We start from the raw sequence: 22,823 nt of genomic DNA on the forward strand, positions 1-22,823 counted from the left end.
TTGTTGCCCATCCTTACTGATTGCAGTCTGTGAGTTCGGAAGTTCAGGATCCAGTCACAGGGGGAGGAGCCGAGGTCCGGTTTACGGAGATTGGAGATGAGTTTTGTAGGAATCACTTCAGTGATGAGGAAGCTTCTAGAAACAAGTTTTCAGGATACATTGAAAAATGTGGGTTGATTAGGAAGAGCCCGCATGGATTTCGAAAGTGGAAATTGTGTTTGAGTAACTGGCTGGAGTTTCCTTAAGAGGTAACAGAGAAGGTCGGTGAGGGTAATATTGACGTGGAGTACATAGACTTTCAGGAGTCACTCAATGGAGTGCCACACAACAACCCAAAGATGTGCATTAGGTGAATTTGCCATGATAAATTGTTCCTTAGTGTCACGGGGACTAGCTAGGGTAAATACATGGGGTTCTGGGGATAGGGTGGGATTGTGGTCAGTGCAGGCTCTATGGGCCAAATGGCCTCCTTCTGCACTGTAGGGTTTCTATGATGCTATGAAAAGTTATATCTCATCCAATAAAAGGGACAGCAGCAACGTGGACACAAAGGTGAACATGAGACTCATGGCCTGTGGATATTTTTCAGGCTGGAGCAATGTTTTAATGGAGTTCCCCGGGGTTGGTATTAGGCCTCTTGCTTTTCAGTTTAAAGTTTATTTATTAGAATCACAGGTAGGCTTCCATCAACGCTGCAATGAAGTTACCGTGAGAATCCCCCAGTTGTCTCACTCTGTTCGGGTACACTGAGGGAGAATTTAGCACGGCCAACATGACTAACCACCTTTCGGACTGCGGGAGGAAACCGGAGCACTCGGAGGAAACCCACACAGACACGGGGAGAACATGCAATCTCCACACAGTCAGTGACCCAAGCCAGGAATCGAACCCGGGTCCCCGGCGCTGTGAAGCAACAGTGCTAACCGCCGTGCCAGCGTGATGCCCATGATATGTATATTTCCCTGACATATATTAACGATACAGATCTTGGTGCGCAGGGGACGATTTCATCTTTTGCGGGTCCGTGAAACTTGGAAGTTGTGTAAACCGTGAGGAGTCGGCGAACTGAAGGGCTGTTTGAAGGGCGGGAATTATTTCCAATAAGAGTTGGCAACTTCATGCCTTTAGCTCCTGTAACCTGGGCTGGCAAATTCAGCAACCGAAATGTGCGCGGAGATCTGAAAAACCCATCGCGGATTCCGACAGAAAGCAATAAGATGCTGACTAAATGAAACTGGAACGCTCAAACAATTTATTATCCACGCTGCATATTGATCCCTGCTTCTGCGTTCTCTGGGCAGCAAGGTTATAGTTGTGGGCAGTTGAAAGAAAGAATGTTATCTAAAGTCTATAAACTTATCAGTAACTTTTCATTCATTCCTGATAAGTCCGTAGAACACAGGAGACTCAATAAACATCACAACGAAAGGTAACTCCATGAGCAAACACTGTGATGCTCCCTGCAAGATCAGATTTATCACTTCTTTCTCTGGGAAGCTATCCTGTTAAATTAATCACAATTTAAGGGTTCTGGTGTGGAATCCCCCCTTCGCGTTGCTTTCGGGTGTGGGTGGCTACAAAGGGTCATGAACGAAGCCCAGTCCATCACTCAAACCAGCCTCCCAGCCATTGACTCTGTTTACATTTCCTGCTGCCTCAGAAAAGCAGCCAGCTTAATCAAGGACCCCACGCACACTGGACGTACATTTTTTTAATTCATTCTTGGGACATGGGTGTCGCTGGCTAAGGCAGCATTTATTGCCCACCCCTAGTTGCCCCTTGAGAAGATGGTGGTGTGAATCGCCTTCTTGAATCGCTGCAGCCCGCGTGCTGTGGGTTGACCCACAATGATCTCTTCCACTTCTTCCGTCAGGAAAAAGATACAAAAGTCTGAGGTCACGTACCGACCGACTCAAGAACAGCTTCCTCCCTGCTGCTGTCAGACTTTCGAATGGACCTACCTCGCATTAAGTTGACCTTTCTCTACACCCTCGCTATGACTGTAACACTACATTCTGCACTCTCCCCTTTCCTTCTCTATGAACAGTATGCTTTGTCTGTATAGCATGCAGGAAACAATGCTTTTCACTGTATCCCAATACATGTGACAATAATAAATCAAATCAAACTAGTCATTTGAGCAGATCCTCAGGCAAGGAGGGAGTGTCGTGGGTACCAGAGGGGTCATAGAAGGGCACCTTGGCTGGGGCGAGTGAAAAGCAGTCCATTTGATTATCACCCAATCCATTAGCTTAAAGATTCACTCACTCCATCATCACATATCCCCTGGCAGGAGTGTGTACCCTCATTAGGATGAACTGGAAGCAATTCCTTCAATGCGATAGATCTTGGGCGGCATGGTGGCACAGTTGTCAGCACTGCCACCTCACAGCGCCAGGGACCTGGGTTCATATTCCTGGCTTGGGTCACTGTCTGCACCTTCTCCCCATGTCTACATGGGTTTCATCCAGTTGCTCCGGTTTCCTCCCACAGTCTGAAAGATGTGCTGGTTAGGGTGCATTGGCTGTGCTAAATTCTCCCTCAGAGTACCCAAACAGGCGCCAGACTGTGGCAACTAGGAGATTTTCACAGTAACTTCATTGTAGTGGTGACGTGACACTAATAAATAAACTAAAAAAAACTTGGTTGCAGGGGCCGATTTTAACGCTTACCCCAAGTACATGAAACTTGGAAGCATTGTGAATTGTGAGGAGGACGGTGGAGTCGGGGAACTAAAGGAATGTTTGGATGTGGGTGAAGGAGGGAGGTATTTTGCTGCGACGATCTTAATCAGCACTTCCTAAAACTCTGATTTCTAGCACCTTGAAGGACAAAACGGCTATGTAAGCAATAACATAATTTGCATTTGATGGGATGGAAATATAGCTAGACTCTTCAAACGGTGAGATTGTTGATGGTCATGAGGTTAGTTTTTGGGAGTGTAAAGTTTATTTATTAGTGTCCAGGTAGGATTACTGCCCACCTCCTCCCACAAGCCGTCAGTTCTGCGCCTCCACTCTCCTCCTCGCAATTTACACAACTTCTAAGTTTCATGTTGAAATCGACTCCTGCCCATTGAGATCTATATCATTAATAAACATCAGGAAAATAACCATTGTATCAGTCAGTGCGGAATCCGCACGTTCTCCCCGTGTCTGCGTGGGTTTCCTCCGGGTGCTCCGGTTTCTTCCCACAGTCCCAAGATGTGCAGGTTAGGTGGATTGGCCATGCTAAATTGCCCCTTAATGTCCCTGGATGGGTAGGTTAGAGGGATTAGCAGGGTAAATGTGTAGGTTTATGGGGATAGGGGCTGGATGGGATTGTTGTTGGTGCAAACTCGATGGGCCAAATGGCCTCCTTCTGCACTGTACGGATTGCTAATGAAGTTACTGCGCAAATCCCTTAGCCACCACACTCCAGCACCTGTTCGAATACACTGAGGGAGAATTTAGCATGGCCAATGCCCCTAACCAGTATGTCTTTCAGACAGTGGGAGGAAATGGGAGCAACACGGTGGCATGGTGGTTAGCACTGCTGCCTCACAGCACCAGCGACCCGGGTTCAATTCCAGCCTTGGGTCACTGTCTGTGTGGAGTTTGCACATTCTCCCCATGTCTGCGTGGGTTTCCTCCAGGTGCTCTGGTTTCCTCCCACAGTCCAAAGATGTGCGGGGTAGGGTGATTGGCCACGCTAAAATTGACCCTTAGTGTCAGGGGGATCAGCAGAGTAAATATGTGGGGTTACGGGAATAGGGCCCGGGTGGGATTGCGGTTGGTGCAGACTCGATGGGCCGAATTGCCTCCTTCTGCACCGTAGGGATTCTATGATTCTATGAAACAGGAGGAAACCCACGCAGGAGAATGTGCAAACTCTGCACAGACAGTGACTCGAGCTGGGAATCGAACCCGGGTCCCTGGCACTGTGAGGTCTCGGTGCCCACCACTGTGCCACCGCGCCGCCCATAGATGCTCCCCCTCACCCGGTCGCACTTCTGCTACATTCTGCCTGGTGCCACCACCCAATTTTAATATCTCATCTCAAGGATAGCGCCGCTGGTAGTGTAGCACGCCCACAGCGGCCCAACGTTCGTACTGCTGTCTCCAAAGGCAGGCTTGACTCCACGATCAGCAGAATTAAAAGCAAAATCCAGCTGGAAATCCGAAATTTAAAAAAAGAACGTACAGAAAATGCCAGAAAAACTCAGCGGGTCTGGCAGCATCTGTGTGGGGAAACCAGGGTTAATCAGAAGTGAGTCTGGTGGGGGTGACAATTTATTAGTGTCACAAGTAAGGCTTACATTAACACTGCAATGAAGTTACTGTGAAAATCCCCTAGTCACCACGCTCCGGCGCCTGTTCGGGTACACTGAGGGAGAATTTAGCACGGCCAATGCATCTAACCAGCACGTCTTTCAGACTGTGGGGGGAAACCGGAACACCCGGAGGAAACCCAGACAGGCACGGGGAGAATGTGCAGACTCCACGCAGACAGTGACCTGAGGCAGGAATTGAACCTGGGTCCCTGGCGCTGTGAGGCAGCAGTGCTAACCACAATGCCGTCCTGAGATCCAGAGGCAATACAACATACACACATCTAGTACACTACAAACCTAAGGTCCAGAACTCTACCACCCCGCCCGCCACAGAATCGGAGTGAGCGAGGGGCGGAAAACGGCAATGTCTACTGACCTCGGGCAGGAATTCTCAGTCCTGTTCGAGCGAGGCTGTAAAATCCTGTCCCTCGGCTGGGATTTTCCAGCCTTGCTGGGGCAAGGTCGTAACCCCTCTCACCCGTGGCCTACAGAGATTTCCGTTCTGGGAACTTCGCCCACTCCGATTCCGGGGCAAGCGAGGTGGTTGGGTTCCGACCAAGGTCTCTGAATTCTATTCAATCAAACTACCCGCCGAAACGGGAATTCTGTGACATTGGCAATCCTAGTCCCGAAGACAGAAAATGCTGGAAAATCTCAGCAGGTCTGGCAGCATCTGTAAAGGGAGAAAAGAGCTGGTGTTTCGAGTCCAGGTGACCCTTTGTCAGAGCTGGGATAGCTGGCAGAATAAATTGACAGAAAAATGCTCGGATAAGTACTGACAGGGTTAATAAATCAGTGGAAGGAGCTTCGGCGACTGTTACTCATTCCCTGACACACTGGATGATACGGGACGACCCGGGAGTGGCCAATGAACATGTCAGGTCTGTTGAGTGGCTGCGCACCTCCTCCCCTTCCTGTGGAGAGGGTTCCAGTGCATGCACTCTGCCCATACAATCACTGTCTTCAGATCCACAACCTCTCTGTTATATCAGCGCACTGTGCGATCCCTGAGACTCGAGTTCAGTGGGACTGCTATGCTTCCAAACCTGGACACTGAATCCAATTTCATGTACATTCAACAATCGGAATCAGATCAAATGTTGTTACAGAGTGAGTACAATGACATTTACACCTCTTTATCTGAGCTGTGCTTATCTCTTAAGTTTTAGTTCATTAAGTATATTATAAATTCCATTCAGTTCACCATCACCTTGAAGTTCCCACTGCAGGAAAACTTAAAATCAGAGTTTGACAAAGTAAGGTCTGGTGGAGGAATCCACAGGGCATTTCTGTGTCAGGACAGTGGTGAAATGTTGACACACTACCCTGTACACGACATAGTGACACAGTGGTTAGCATTGCTGCCTCATAATGCCAGGGATCCAAGTTCGACTCCTGGCATGGTTGACTTCAGTGTGGACACATTCTCCCCGTGTCTCCGTGGGTTTCCTCCAGGTGCTCCAGTTCCCTCCCACGCTCCAAAGATGTGCGATTGCCGCTTAGTGTCCAAAGATGTGCAGGTTAGGTGGATTGCCTATGCTAAATTATCCCTCAGTGTCCCACGATGTGAAGGTTAGGTGGGTAGTTCATGCTAAATTACCCTTTAGTGTCCAAAGGTGTGCAGGTTAAGTGGATTGCCTATGCTAAATTATTCCTTAGTGTCCCAAGATGTGGAGGTTAGGTGGATAGCTCATGCGAAATTACCCTTTAGTGTCCAAAGTTGTGCAGGTTAGGTGAATTGGCCATGCTAAATTTTCCATTAGTGTCCAAAGATGTGTAGGTTAGGTGGGTTGGCCATGCTAAATTGATTTGATTTATTATTATCACATGTATTAACATACAGTGAAAAGTATTGTTTCTTGCATGCTACACAAAGCATACTGTTCACAGAGAAGGAAACGAGAGATGCAGAATGTAGTGTTACAGTCATAGCTAGGATGTAGAAAAAGAGCAACTTAATGTAAGGTAGGTCCATTCAAAAGTCTGACGGTAACAGGGAGCTGTTCTTAAGTCGGTTGGTACGTGACCTCAGACTTTTGTACCTTTTTCCCAATGGAAGAAGGTGGAGGAGAGAATGTGCGGGGCGCGTGAGGTCCTTAATTATGCTGACCGACAGTCACCCAAGTTGGGAATCAAATCCGGGAGCCTGGCACTGGGAGGCAGCAGTGCTCACCATTGTGACAGTGCATCGCCAAGACAGTGGAAGTGTACACAAGGGTCAATGGATGGGAGGTTGGTTTGCGTGATGGGTTGAGCTAGATTCGCGATGCGTAGGTTAGATGGATTTGCCATGCTAAATTACCCTTTAGTGTCCAAAGATATGCAGGTTAGGTGGATTGGCCATGCTAAATTACCCCTTGGTGTCGGGGGGGGCGAGCAGGGTGAATGTGTGATGTTATGGGGATAGGACCTAGGGTTATTGTTGGTGGAGGCTTGATGGGCCGAATGGCCTCTTTCTCCATGCCGGGAGTCTATGATTTAGCTGCCATTGTTTTTCTTTTCAGAGGCAGGTTTGGGGTTGGTGGGTGTGGGATTGTAGGGGGAGGGGGTAGTTGGTGTTCTCTGTGAGTGTGTCAATATTTACAGGGGATCTTCGTCCAGAAAACTCTGATTAAACGCCAGCGAAAATCTCACTGCGACCACACGTGTCACTGTGAGAGCCAGTCATTTTATGATGCAACCACCCAGCATTCTGGACCGTCCTTCTGTTCCCTCTCAGTATGTTTGCATTTCTCAAGAACAGCCTGACAACCTCTTGTTCATAACTCGCTCCAATCGAGAGCACAGAAGGAAGTTAACCATCTCACCACCCCCCCTTCCCCCAACTCCTTCCTTCTCCTTCTATCTCCTTTCTCCCCATGAAGTGCAAACTTTAATTGCAGATGTCAAAGTCAAACCCCAGCAGTTTGGTGCATTGAAGTCCTTGCTCACAAAGACTGGGTACTAAACCATTCAGTTGCTGGCGTCTCTCTCCACTTACCTCTCTGTGCTCACAGCAATGGAAGTTGGAAGTCCCAGTCATGTTACTCAAGGCTTGGGTATTACAAGACGTAATTGCACAGTGTTCATTATACACCAGTTTTCATAGAATCCCATCAGGGCAGAAGGCGGCCATTTGGCCCATCAGGTCTCTGCTCCAAGAGCACCCATTCTCTCTTCATAACCCCATGTATCCACCTAACCTACATATCTCTGGATAATAAGAGACAATTTAGCATGGCTAATCCACCTAACCTGCACATCTTTGGACACTAAGGGGCAATTTAGCATGGCTAATCCAGCTAACGTACACATCTTTGGACACTAAGGGGCAATTTAGCATGGCCAATTCATCGAACCTGCACATCTTTGGACACTAAGGGATAATTTAGCATGGCCAATCCATCTAACCTACACACCTTTGGACAATAAGGGGCAATTTAGTATGGTCAATCCACCTAACTAAAACATTTTGGAACACTAAGGGATAATTTAGCATAGTCAATCCCCTTAACCTAAACACATCTTGGGACTCTAATGGCCAATGCATCCAACTTCACATCTTTAGACACTAAGGGACAATTTAGCATGGCCAATCAATCTACTCAGCAAATCTTTGGACTGTGGGAGGAAACTGGAGCAACAGGAGGAAACCCACGCGCACAACAGGTGGGGGGGGAACGGAATGTGCAAACTCCACACCAACGGTCACCCAAGTGGGGAATCAAATCCGGGTCCCTGGTGCTGGGAGGCAGCAGTGCCAGTGCTGAACAAGAGTCTGGAGCCAACTGATAAACAATCACAGCACCAGTTGTCCAGCCGAGTGCAGATTTTCAACAATCACAAACTACCCAACCCTCGACACCCACACAGACTATCGATTCAGCCCCTAACTAACCCTCTACCCCACTCCTCTCAACCACACTCGAGCTCAGCTCTGGACCAGGAATGAAATCAGATCATAAAATGAATAACATATCCAAAGGTGCAGACCCTATCATCATACAACTTGGATTGGCCGCCATGGTGGCACAGTGGGTTAGCACTGCTGTTTCACAGCACCAGGGACCCAGGTTCAATTCCCAGCTTGGGTCACTGTCTGTGCGGAGTCTGCACGTTCTCCCCGTGTCTGCATGGGTTTCCTCCGGGTGCTCCAGTTTCCTCCCATACTCCAAAGATGTGCAGGTTAGGTGGATTGGCCGTGATACATTGCCCATTAGCATCAGGGGATCTAGTTAGGATAAATGCATGGGGTTATGGGGATCGGGCTTGGATGTGTTCATGGTCAGTGCAGACTCGATGGGCTGAATGGCCTCCTTCTGCACTGAAGGATTCTATGATTCTTTGGTCATACTAAATTGCCCATTAGCGTCCCATAGGTGTGTAGTTTAGGGGGATTGGCCATGCTAAGTTGCCCCTTAGTGTCCCAAGAGATGTATAGGTTAGGGGAATTGGGCATTTGAATGTGTGGGGTTATTGAATAGGGAGGGGAAGAAACACTCTGTCAGAGAGCCAGTGCAAGCTTGATGGGGCAAATGGCCTCCCTCTGCACTGTAGGGATTCTATGACTTTATGTTTGAGATGCAGGTGGTGGTACCCATCCCAGAGTGCTTTAGGCATTAACCACGTGTAGCCCAGAATAGGCCTTCCTTGTGGACAGCAGTGAGGTATTTGAGTTGTTCCTGACACCCTGCTAACTTTCATGCTCATTCCTTTCTGGTGTTACACAGTCTGAGATACATAGAATACGGTTTTGCCATGGGAACAGGCCATTGGATCTCCCCACCCTGGGTTGCTAGTCCGGTATTATCACCATTGTCCCATTGTATCCATCATAGGAAACAGCTCAATGGAGCTTAGCTCAAACTGACAATGGTTGGAACGCTGCAAAGATCTGAACACCTCCACTCAAACACAATTCAGAAAACATGTTCAGGGAGCAGGAACGAGTTGGGAACCAAAATCAAAGGCTAGATTCTGATTACAAATTTTAAAACACACACTCACACGCACACAAACACACATGCACACAGACATGCACACACACACACATGCTGCACACACACACAAGCGCATGCACACACACAAGCGCATGCACACACACTCACACACGTGCACACACAAACGCATACACACACATTCACACACACACATGCACACGCGCACACACATACACACACACACATGCATGCATACACACATACATGCACACACAAGCGCAAGCAGACACACTCACACACATATGCACATGCACACACACACATGCGCACACACACAAACACGTGCACACACGTGCGCACATACACACACAGACACGCGCACACACACATGCACACATACACACACGTGCAAATGCACACTCATACGCATACACACACATACATGCACACACAACATGCAGACACACAGACTTTCCACATTATCTCTTTCTCCATCCGAGAATCATAGAATTCCTACTGTACTGAAGAAAGCCACTCAGCCCATCGAACCCACACCAAAGATGTACAGGTCAGGTTGACTGGCCACGCAAAATCAACCCGAGTGTTGGGGGAAATAGCAGGGTAAATAAGTGGGGTTATGGGAAGTGCTTTGACAAAAAACATGACAGAGAATGTGCAAACTCCACTCAAGTTTTGACAAAGGGTCGTCTGGACTCGAAACATCAGCTCTTTTCTCTCCTTACACATACTGCCAAACCTGCTGAGATTTTCCAGCATTTTCTCTTCTGGTTACTGGAATAGGGCCTGGGTGGGATTGTGGTCAGTACAGACTCAATGGGCCGAATGACCTCCTTCTGCACTGTGGGGATTGTATGATTCTAACTCTCCAACAGCAATCCCACCCAGGCCATATCCTCAAATCCCCATGTTTTTATCCCATTAATCCCACATTAATGGACAATTTCCCATGGCCAATCCACCTAACTTGCGCATCTTTGGAGTGTGGGAGGAAGCCGGAGCACCCGGAGGAAACCCACACAGACATGGGGAGAACGTGCTGACTCCGCACAGGCAGTGACCCAAGCTGGGAGTCGAACCCGGGTCCCTGGCACTGTGAGGCAGCGGTGCTAACCACTGTGCAACCGTGTCATCCTATTCTCCTGTACTCTTCTTTTTAAACAAAATCACCCACCCAGTGCAGTTATGTCATCACGTTATTCCAATGGTGCTTTGATGAGGGTTTGAGGACTGGCTTAAGCAATAAGTAACCTTCTGTTTCCGTATCCTAGATCCTCAGGTTAAGATGGAGTTCCCGTTTGAAGCTTCATATGAGGAATTGTGTCCGATTTGTGGGGACAAAGTCTCGGGATATCACTACGGCCTCCTGACCTGTGAAAGTTGCAAGGTACGAAATGTTCTCAGTCATTGTTAGTGGCACAAGTTGAAACAAAACAAGAGGCGCTGCAGGGTAAGCACTAGACCATGGAGCCCCTGCATCATACCTGCTGGAACATTGGAAAACCCTAGAATCCCTACAGTGCAGAACGAGGCCATTCGGCCCATCGAGTCTTACTAATAATAATCCCACCCAGCCCCTATCCCCATAACCTCAGATATTTACCCTGCTAATCCCACCAACATTAAGAGCCAATTTAGCACAGCCAATCCACCTGACCTGCACAATGTTGGAGTGCGGGAGGAACTGGATCTCCTGTAATCCCGTACGTTTACCATGGCCAATCCATCTAACCTACACATCTTTGGACACTAAGGGACAGTTTAGCGTAGCCAATCCATCTAACCAGTACATCTTTGTACACCAAGGAACAATTTAGCATGACCAATCCATCTAACCAGTACATCTTTGGACACCAAGGAACAATTTAGCATGACCAATCCATCTAACCAGTACATCTTTGGACACTAAAGGACAATTTAGCATGGCCAATGCACCTAACCTGCACAACTTGGGACACTAAGGGACAGTTTAACATGACAAATCCATCTAACCTACACATGTTGGGACACTATGGGACAATTTAGCATGGCCAATCCAGCTAACCTACACGTCTTGAGACACTAAGAGGCAACTTAGCGTGGTCAATCCACTTAACCTACACATCCTTGGATGCTAAGGAGCAATTTAGCACAGCCAATCCTCCTAACCTACACACCTTTGGACTTTGGGAGGAAACAGGTGCACCTGAATGCAGACACCAGGGAGAACGTGCAAACCCCACACAGACAGTTACTCAAGGTCAGAATTGAAACCAGCTCCCTGGCACTGTGAGGTGGCAGTGCTAACCATTGTGCCATCCCTTAGACTAAGGAATGTAGAAGTCAGCAAGAGCTCCCAGTCCCAGTCACTATCTAAACATTTGTGGGAATGTATCAACATTTCTTGAGGAGAAGTTGGGTATTAAGTTTGATATTCCTCAGGCTGGACAGTAGAGAATCCTGCAAGATATCAAAGTATTTTGGAGCAATGTTTTGACAACACAATATTGTCCCCCCTCCTCCAGCATAAATCCAAAGAGGGAAGAATATTTTAATTTTTTTTATTCATTGGTGGGACATGGGCGTTGCTCGCTGGGCCAGCATTTATTGCCCATCCCTAGTTGCCCCTTAAGAAGGTGGTGGGTGAGCTGCCTTCTTGAATCGCTGCAGTCCCCGTGCTGTGGGTTGACCCACAATGCGGTTAAGGAGGGAATTCCAGGATTTTGACCCAGTGACTGTGAAGGAAAAGCCAAGATATTTCCAAGTCAGGATGGTGAGTGATGTTCCCCATGTATCTGCTGCCCTTGTCCTTCTAGATGGAAGTGGTTGTGGGTTTGGAAGGTGCTGTTAAAGGATCCTTGGTGAATTGCTGCAGTGCATCTTGTAGATAGTACACACTGCTGCTACTGAGCATCGGTGGTGGAGGGAGTGGATGTTTGTGGATGTGGTGCCAATCAAGGGGGGCTGCTTTGCCCTGGGTGGCATCTTGAGTGTTGTTGGGAGCTGCACCCATCCAGGCAAGTGGGGATGTATTCCATCACGCTCCTGACTTGTGCCTTGTAGATGGTGGGCAGACTTTGGGGATTCAGGAGGGACTCATCCCTAGCCTCATTTCACATTTTGAGGTGAAAGAATAATCATTATTGCTTAAGGTCGGAAAACACTGGCCTTTCGAGTTTCTACAGGAAGACATTGCTACAAGGGGATCCTTGCGAAACAATGGACAGAAAACGGAGCTCGACGTGACGAAGGTCATCTGGTTATTTTTAGCAATAGCTCAGCCTCCCAAATATCGAGGGAGTTTGCAACCAAACTCTAGATTTTCTTCCAGATCACAATGATCTTTCAACTGGGCACGAACGAGATGCCTTAGACTTAACGATACCCATTGCAACTGTTACATTTCATGTGATAATTAACACGCTCGCCAAATATTCCAGACTGCGTTAAAAGTGCAACTTGCCCTGAAGCTTTTATGGCCATATTGTAAATACAGGACACAGGTTCAAAGTTATAAAACGCTTATTTATATCGTTGGCACAGTGGTTAGCACTGCTGCCTCCCAGCATCAGGGACCCAGGTTCGATTCCCAGCCTGTCTGTGTGGAGTTTGCACATTCTCCCCATGTCTGCATGGGTTTCCTCCATGTGCTCTGGTTTTTTTCATCCAAAGATGTGCGGGTTAGGTTGATTGGGCTAGCTAAGTCACCCTTTAGTGTCCCGGGATGCGTAGGTTAGAGGGATTAGCGTGATAAATATGGAGGGATACGGGGATAGGGCGTGTGTGGGATTGTTGTCAGTGCAGACTCTATGGGCTGAATGGCCTCTTTCTGCACTGTAGGGATTCTATGATTCTATGAATTTCATATGACCCCACATATTTACCCCGCTAACCGATATATCTTAGGACAATTTAGCACGGCCAATCCAATTAACCCGCACATCTTTTAGACTGGAGGAGGAAACCGGAGCACCCAGCGGAAACCCATGCAGACATGGGGAGAACGTGCAGTCTCCACACAGACAGTGACCTGAGGCTGGAATCAAATCCAGGTGCCTGGTGCTGTGAGACAGCAGCGCTAACCATTGTGCCACCATGCCACCCTTGGGGGATTGATGAGTAGATGCTGAGAGACCCTTTTTCCCATTGCTGGACAGTCTAGAACTAAGGGTCAGAGTTTTAGGATTATGGATTGACCATTTGAGACAGAGATGTGGAGAAATCTCTTCACTCAGACAGTTAAGAATCTTTGGAATTTCCTTTAAATACTTTTTCATGAAATATATTCAAGCGATAAATAAAGTTTTGGTCTCTAAGGGAATCAAGTGGAAAGTGGAGCTGAGGTCAAAGATCACTCTTTTTTTAAAGTTTATTTATTAGTGTCACAAGTAAGCTTACATTAACACTGTAATGAAGTTACTGTGAAAATCCCTTAGTCGCCACTGTCCGGCACCTGTTCGGGTACACCGAGGGAGAATTTAGCAAGGTCAATGCACCCTAACCAGCATGTCTTTCGGACTGTGGGAGGAAACTGGAGCACCCGGAGGAAACCCACACAGACACGGGGAGAACGTGCAGACTCCACACAGACAGTGACCCAAGCCAGGAATCGAACCCAGGTCCCTGATGCTGTGAGACAGCAACGCTAACCACTGTGCCACCATGCTGCCAATTAATATTGACCAGGAGAACTTCAACATAGTGCCAGGGGCCTTTTACGACCACTTGAGAGAAGCCTCATCTGAAAGATGCCACCTCTGACAGTGCAGCACTCCATCGCCCCACTCTCCCCCACTCCCCCACCCTCAGTACTGCATTCAACTAGCCACCCTGGATTTAACACCAACAGGCTTTCCGCAGTTTTGGAAGTGGTGTCTAGTTGAGCCAATGACTTTGTCTTATCCTGTAACAATCTGCTTCAGGGAGTCAGATTGTGACTGTCTAAACAGGATTTGCTTATTGACAAGTGAACAGAGAGCGGAGGGGAGGGAGGGTCAGGGAGGTGTTGGTAGTGTGTGGGAGGGAGGGGGCGGTTGTTGGTAGTGTGTGGGAGGGAGGCGGGGGGGAGAAGAGGAACGAGATTGTCAAACAATGCTCTTTATAAACAGGATGTTCCTCTCGAATGGGTCTTGCTGCAGTGAAAGAAAACAATGACAAGACATTATCAGTTGTATCCATTAATTATGAAGGGATTGTTTTGAATGTGGTGTGTAATTATCGGAACAATGGATTCTGGCACTGAGCAGCGGTGACTTGTCTCCCTGTTAGTGTCCACCACTGCCTATCATAGTTTGGGTAAAGCACCAATACAGGCAAGAATCATAGATGTGGAGATGCCGGCGTTGGACTGGGGTAAACACAGTAAGAAGTCTCACAACACCAGGTTAAAACCCAACCAGTTTATTTGACAGTAAACCCCCAAGCTTTTGGAAACACTGTTCCTTCGTCAGGTATGTGGAAGGTTCTCATAAGAGACAGGACATATAGAGGCACACACAGTTTACAGAATACTGATTAGAATGTGAGTCTTTACAGCTCACCTGCTATTCAAGTCTTAAAGGTGCAGACAATGTGAGCGGAGAGAGCATTAGGCATAGGTTAAAGAGATGTGTATTGTCTCCAGTAAGTGAGATTTTGACAATACACATCTCTTTAACCTATGCTTAATGCTCTCTCCACTCTCATTCTCTGCATCTTTAAGACTTGAATAGCAGGTGAGCTGTAAAGACTCACATTCTAATCAGTATTCTGTAAACTGTGTGTGCCTCTATATGCCCTGTCTCTTACCAGAACCTTCCACACACCTGACGAAGGAACAGTGTTTCCGAAAGCTGGGGGGTTTACAATCAAATAAACTGGTTGGATTTTAACCTGGTGTTGTGGGACTTCTTACCAAGATTCATAGAACCATAGTAGGGAGTTTTCCCATTCCTCCAGCCAGAGCAATCATAGTGGGTGTGGGGCAGACCATGCAAATATCTGTTGACCTTGGTTGGAATTTTCCAGTTTTGGGGCATGCGTGGCTGGAAAATCCCACCCATAGAATCCCTACAGTGCAGAAGGAGGCTATTCAGCCCATCGAGTCTGCACTAACTTTTACCCAGGTCTCCTCCCCCTGCCCTATCTCCATAACCAAAACATTTCTCGTGGCTAAATCCCATGACCTTAACATCGTTGGACACTAAGGGGCAATTCTGCATGACCAATCCACCTAACCTACATATCTTTGGACATTAAGGGGTAATTTAGCATGGCCAATCTCCCTAACCTACACATCTTTGGACATTAAGGGGTAATTTAGCATGGCCAATCCACCTAACCTACACATCTTTGGACATTAAGGGGTAATTTAGCATGGCCAATCTACCTAACCTACACATCTTTGGACATTAAGGGGTAATTTAGCATGGCCAATTCACCAAACCTACACATCTTTGGACTGTGGGAGGAATCGGAAGCACCCAACGGAAACCCTCGCAGACTCTGCAAACTCCACGGGGCTGGAGTTGAACCTGGGTCTCTGGTTCCTGAAGGCAGTAGTGCTAACCACTGTGCCACCATGTCACCTCAACCTCACTGTGCTGCATCATAGCCAGGTATCATAGCTTCAGCATCAAAAGATTGGTATCCGGGTCTATACTCAATGGTATTTACAAGCATGAGGGGAAATCGAACTGAAACTTTCAGAACACTGAGAAGCCTAAATAGAGTGGATGTGGAGAGGATGTGGAGAGGCAGAGAGGCAAAAAATGGTGCAGCACAGACAAGAAGGGCCAAAAGGCCTGTTTCTGAGCTGTACTTTTCTATGGTTCTATCATGAGCTATACTCAAATCCTCTTGCTATGAAGGCCAACGTACATCCCACCCACAGTCTGAAAGACGTGCTGATTAGGGTGCATTGGTTGTGCTAAATTCTCTCTCGGTGTACCCGAACAGGGGCCGGAGTGTGGGGACTGGGGGATTTTCAGTCTTTGCAGTATTAATATAAACCTACATGTGACACTAATAAAATAAACTTTAGACATCTGGAGGGCGCAGTTGAGTAAGGGTTCTCCCATTTACAATGGAGGCGAGGAAGAACTTTTTATTTCAGAGGGTCGTGTATCTTTGTAACTCTCCAGGCCGGGAAGCAGGGGGTTGGGACATGGACAGATTCTCGAAGGATAAAGTTAAGGATTATGGGGAACGGGTGGGAAAGTGGCGTTCAGTCCAAGGGAAAAAAGCATGATTTTCTTGAAAGGCAGAGCAGGTTCAAGGGGGACAAGTGGCCGACTTCTGTTTCTATCTCTTAAAGATACCCGGGCTGCCTCTCCAGCAGGTCACTCCACTATGGTGATGGACTCTACTCTGTACCCTCTCCAAAGTCAACACGGCCTAAGTAGACCACAGGGAATACGGTTATGCAGAGCGCAGTGCTCGACACAAAGCTTCAACCATAATGATATCATAAGCTAAAACGGCAATATTGCTCTACACGGACTGAAGGAAACAGTTGAGATCTCTGGCTGACCTCAGGCTGTAAGTAAGAGGTCAGAGCACCACTTCCTAGTCTGGTATCTGCCTTGTGTAGACAGCTGCCCGTCCACAACGCACAGGAAATGTTGTTGATTAACTAAATTAAGAAGCCGTGTGCATGATTCTATTTTAGGGTTTTTTTAAACGCACCGTCCAGAATAACAAACGCTACACCTGTGTCGAAAACCAGAGCTGTCAGATTGACAAAACCCAGCGGAAACGGTGTCCGTACTGTCGCTTCCAGAAGTGCTTGTCCGTTGGGATGAAGCTGGAAGGTAATGATCTCATTCACATTCCTTCTCTTTTACAACATCCACTTGCACTTACAGAGCACCTTAAACACGGCTAAAATATCCCAACATGGATCGTAGAATCTCGACAGTGCAGAAGGATGCCATCAAATCTGCACCAACTCTCTGGCAGAGCTCCCATCAAGGCCCTATCCCCGTAACTCCTCACATTTACCCCACTAATCCCCTAACCTACACATCTTTGACCACTAAGGGGTAATTGAACATGGACAATCCACCTAACCTGTACATCTTTGGACACTAAGGGGCAATTTAGCATGGCCAATCTACTTAACCTACACATCTTTGGACACTAAGGGGCAATTTAGCATGGCCAATCTACTTAACCTACACATCTTTGAACATTAAGGGGCAATTTAGCATGACCAATCCACCTAACCCACACATCTTTGGACTCTAAGGGGCAATTTAGCATGACCAATCTACTTAACCTGCACATCTTTGGACATTAAGGGGCAATTTAGCATGACCAATCCACCTAACCCACACATCTTTGGACTCTAAGGGGCAATTTAGCATGGCCAATCCACCTAACCCACACATCTTTGGACTCTAAGGGGCAATTTAGCATGGCCAATCCACCTAACCCACACATCTTTGGACTCTAAGGGGCAATTTAGCATGGCCAATCCACCTAACCCACACATCTTTGGACACTAAGGGGAAATTTAGCATGACCAACCCACACACCTTTGGACACTAAAGGGCAATTTAGCATGGACAATCCACCCAACCTTCACAACTTTGGACACTAACGCACAATTATACATGGCCAATCCATCTAACTAAAGTTTAAAGTTTATTGTTAGTTTCACAAGTATGCTTACATTAACGCTGTAATGAAGTTACTGTGAAAATCCCGCAGTCGCCATACTCCGGTGCCTATTCTGAGGGAGGGAGAATTTAGCACGGCCAATGCACCAAACCATCTCATCTTTTGGACTAGGGAAGGAAACCCACACAGACACGGGGAGAACGTGCAGACTCCACACAGCCAGTGACCCAAGCTGGGAATTGAACCCAGTTCCTGACACTGTGAGGCAGCAGTGCTAACCCCCATGGCACTGTTCCTCTGCCTGAAAAATAAAATTACCACTGAACCACGCAAGGAGACCTTCGGAAAAGGCAACACAAAGCTTGGTCAAAGATGTCAAAGCATCTCAAAGAAGTTGAGAGGCAAAGCGGTTTAGGAATGGAATTCCAAATCTAGGATCTGTAGGTAGCTGCAGGTACGGCCACAATATTGGAGTGCTAAAAATGAGGGATATTCTTAAACCCAGAACTGAAGCAAACCAAAAACTGTGGAATGTTCCAGAGATAGGGAGAGGCAAGAAGATGGGGGTGATTCGAGCACAAGGTAAACCACTTCTTTACAGGAAACACTCAAAACAAAAAGATAAAAGATCATTTATAAACTGAAACCAAAATCTGGACAACATCACTCTGTGGTGGGTCCCAACAGAAAAATTAACGTGTTTATTCTGACGATCACAGACATTTTATTCATTTGTGGGACGTGGATGTCGCTGGCTGGGCCAGCATTTATTGCCCATCCCTAGTTACATAGGAACATAAGAACTAGGAGCAGGAGTCGGCCATCTGGCCCCTCGAGCCTGCTCTGCCATTCAATAAGACCATGGCTGATCTTTTCGTGGGCTCAGCTCCACTTACCCGCCCGCTCACCATAACCCTTAATCCCCGTACTGTTCAAAAATTTATCTATCCTTGCCTTAAAAACATTCAATGAGGGAGCCTCAACTGGGCAGGGAATTCCACAGATTCACAACCCTTTGGGTGAAGAAGTTCCTCCTCAACTCACTCCTAAATCTGCTCCCCCTTTATTTTGAGGCCATGCCCCCTCGTTCTGGTTTCACCCGCCAGTGGAAACAACTTCCCTGCTTCTATCTTATCTTTTCCCTTCATAGTCTTATATGTTTCTATAAGATCTCCCCTCATTGAACTGAGTGTCTCACTTGGCCATTTCAGAGGGGCAGTTAAGAATCAACCGCATTGCTGTAGCTCTGGAGTCACGTGTAGGCCAGACCAGGTAAGGACGGCAGATTTCCTTCCCTAAAGGATATTGGTGAACTAGTTGGGTTTTTCCGAATGTGGAAAGGCCTGTTGACCTTGGACGTGATTTTCTGATGTAAAACAAGCGCCTCTTAAAAATCCAGCCCTTGGAATCCTTCCAGTACAGATGAAGGCCATTTGGCCCATCGAGTCTAGACCGATGAGAATCCCATCCAGGCCCCATCCCTGTAACACCACGTATTTACTGACACTAAGTGGCAATTTAGCATGGCCAACCAACCTAAGCTACACATCTTTCAGACTGTGGGAGGAAATGGGAGCACCCGAAGGAAACTCACAAAGACACGGGGAGAAAGCACAAACTCCACACAAACAGTGACCCGAGGCCAGCATCGAACTTGGGTCCCTGGCGCCATGAGGCAGTGGTGCTAACCACTGTGCCACCCTGAGAAAGGGGGCGATTTCTCTCTCTAAACTGAAGGGAACCATGTGCCTTGGGAACTGGCCTCCAGTAGAAATGGGAGACTGACAGAATAGAGGGGGAAAGAAAAGCGAAAAATGTAAGATGAAAATGAGAGTGATGAACCTTTATGAATATCATTATAAAATATCAATACACGCTACCATTTACCTGCTCAATAGCTAACCCAATATTTTCTTCTCTGAGTAGCTGTTCGAGCAGATCGGATGCGTGGTGGCCGTAACAAGTTTGGGCCCTTGTACAAACAGGACAGGGCTTTAAAACAGCAGAAGAAAGCTCTCATTCACGGCAACGGAATTAAACTGGATCCCACCTCTTACATAATGCAAAGCCTACCGACAGGCCTGACCACCGGCGAAGGCCTACACTCAGCATCCAAGTGCCTATCCTTAAGCTACGGCAGCTTGGCGTCACCGGCGGGAGACTACGAGTGCAACATGGCCAACTCTTCGCCAGCCAACATGTCGCTGGCCGCGCACGGCGCCATGCCGGGGTACCCCCACCTGTGCAGCCCCTTCCCCAGCTGCCACGTCAAGTCCGAGCACCTGGACCCCAGCTACCCGGGCTCCCCGGAGCCGTTGCTCGGCCACCCCTACCTGGAGGCCTGCAGGCCCAGTCCGTCCGCCGCCGTGCCCCAGCTGATACAGGAGCTGGTCAGGTGCGAACCGGACGAGGTGCAGGTCCGGGCGAAGATCTTAAACTACCTGCAGCAAGAGCAGACCGCCAGGGGGAAGCACGAGAAGCTCAACACCTTTGGAATCATGTGCAAAATGGCCGACCAAACCTTATTCTCCCTGGTGGAATGGGCCCGGAGCAGTGTATACTTCAAGGAACTGAAGGTAACGCAATCCTCAAAGGAATTCATTCTTTGTAACTTAATCTGTACCCAATTAGACAGAAATTGGGGAGGCGATGGCCTCCAGGTATTATCACTAGATTCTTAATCCAGAAATTTAGTTAATGCTCGGGGGGACCCGGGTTCGAATCCCGCCGCAGCAGATGGTGGAATTTGAATTCAACTAAAAAAATCCAGAATTAAGAATCTACTGACGACCATGAAACCATTGTCGGAAAAACCCATCTGGTTCTTGTCTCCAAGATTACTGGGGGGAGTGGATAGTCAGAAGCTTTTTCTCAGGGTGGAAGAGTCAATTAATTACTCAGGGGTTTAAGGTGCGAGGGGCAAGGTTTAAAGGAGGTGTTACGAGGCAAGTTTTTTTTTTACACAGAGGGTGGTGGGTGCCTGGAACTCGCTGCCTGGGGGAGGCAGTGGAAGCGGATGCGATAGTGACTTTTAAGGGGCGTCTTGACAAATACACGAAAAGGATGGGAATCGAGGGATGTGGTCCCCGAATGGTAGGGGGTTTTAGTTCAGATGGGCAGCGTGGTCGGTGCAGGCTTGGAAGGCTGAAGGGCCTGTTTCTGTGCTGTCATTTTCTTTGTTCTCTCTCTCTTCCTTACCCGGTCTGGTCTACATGTGACTCCAGAGCCACAGCAATGTGGTTGACTCTCAACTGCTCTCCAAGGGCAACTAGGGATGGGCAATAAACGGTGGCCCAGCCAGCGAGGCCCATGACTGGATAAAATAAATTTCAGAACATGAACACTCCCCTCCACCTTTACACCATCCAATTATTTCATTTCATTTCTTTCCATTCATTCATTTTGATCACTTCTTATTCTTATTTTTATATTTCCACTTCCAAAATCTCACTCTCCATCTTATCTCCAAACTACCACCGCCCCAAGAACCAGCTGCCACATTCCTCAGGTACTCCCCGAACTATCCGTACCTTCGTTCTGTCATTCACACACCCTGAGGTGGGAAGCTTGAAACAAAAGATCTTCCAACTGAGGCAGGTCCATCTCAGTTTAAGGGGTCCACTCCAGTTTTCTCTCCGGTGAGGCAGTGCTGGTTACAGAAGGGATGGCCAACCCTAGAATCAGATGAGAGGCAGTCATGGGTTGTGCGGCAGTTGAGGCAGGATGGTTAGAAGACCCCCTTCCATTCTTTGAGAATTAATTGCCATTGTTTCAGAGGCTGGTGTTTTAGAAGGTGCTAGTTCCTCACACCCCTCAGCCCCACCACCCACTCCCCAGGCCTCCCCATGCCAACTAATGCCCCATCCATGCCCCTTCATATCCTCATGCCAACTCCATAGCCACCGACGCAGCACACTCAACAGGCAGAGTGCAGGAGCCATGTGGTGATGGAAAAAATTAACTTCAATTTTTGAGCTGCCACACATACACAGTTGATACTGACAAAAAACATCTGTTCATGAAACGTATCCAAAGATTTTTAATCCCCTCAAGTGCTCAATCTGTTATAAAATTCCGCCCTATTCCTGTTGAGAAAACTGCTTTGTAGCTTTTGAAACTCAGCTAAGGATTCATAACGACCTTAGCTGTAATGAAAGCCCTTCACAAATATCAGCTAAATATTCTATTGAATCTGCAGAAACAAAATAGAAGACTGAGGGGATGAGCTGATCGAGGTATGCAAGGTTATGAGGGACATGGACAGAGTGGATAGGGAATAGCTGTTCCCCTTAGTTTGAGGGTCAGTCACGAGGGGACATAGGTTCAAGGTGAGGGGTGAGAGATTTAGAGGGGATGTGAAGAAAAGATTTTTTTACCCAGAGGGTGGTGAGGGTCTGGAATGCGCCGCCTGGGAGGGTGGTGGAGGGGGAATGCCTCACATCCTTTAAAAAGTGTCTGGATGAGCACTTGGCATGTCATAACATTCAAGACAATGGACCAAGTTGCTGGCAGGTGGGATTAGTTGGGAGCTCAAGTGTTCGCCCCCAAATCTGGAAAATCCTGCTGGATGTCAACGGATCTCCGCATACCCTCCCCAGCCCCGGGGCAGGTGGGTTGGAAAATTTCCTACCCCACCCCGCCTTGGTCTCAAGTTTTGTTTGGTTAGAGTAGGGATGGACAAACCTAGAGGTTGTCATGGGGTGGGTGGCAGTTGGAGACTCCTGTAGAGTGTCCTGCGACATGCTGAAGGTATCGTATTAACTGTTCTTGCAAGGCAAAATATTCCTGAAAGCAAGATCCTTATCAAAACAAAGTCAGAATTCCGAGTATCGTCGCTTTGCTGGAAGTGAGAGAGAAGCAGCAGCTGGGGTGAACAAGCGGAAGTATTCTGGAACAGGAAGAAAGCCTTTTGTTTGCAGGTTCATCTGTTTACTATGTCACGATGGCACTTTTGGACTCAGGAACTGCCCCTGTCATTCTGAATAAACAGGATG

At 47.7% G+C, this 22,823-nt stretch overlaps 1 protein-coding gene across 1 annotated transcript in view; it reads left to right on the forward strand.

Moving 5' to 3' along the window:
• LOC145361109 (nuclear receptor subfamily 5 group A member 2-like) overlaps positions 1-22,823 on the forward strand; it is a 38,470-nt gene that overhangs the window by 3,268 nt on the left and 12,379 nt on the right. Inside the window, exons 2-4 of the mRNA XM_080216707.1 lie at positions 10,521-10,636; positions 16,877-17,018; positions 19,756-20,405. Of these exons, the coding sequence (XP_080072833.1) occupies positions 10,521-10,636; positions 16,877-17,018; positions 19,756-20,405 (908 nt within the window). The remainder of the gene's footprint in view (positions 1-10,520; positions 10,637-16,876; positions 17,019-19,755; positions 20,406-22,823) is intronic.

This window comes from Carcharhinus amblyrhynchos, chromosome 33 (genome assembly GCF_965287045.1).
Source record: "Carcharhinus amblyrhynchos chromosome 33, sCarAmb.v2.hapA, whole genome shotgun sequence".
NCBI lineage: Eukaryota > Metazoa > Chordata > Chondrichthyes > Carcharhiniformes > Carcharhinidae > Carcharhinus > Carcharhinus amblyrhynchos.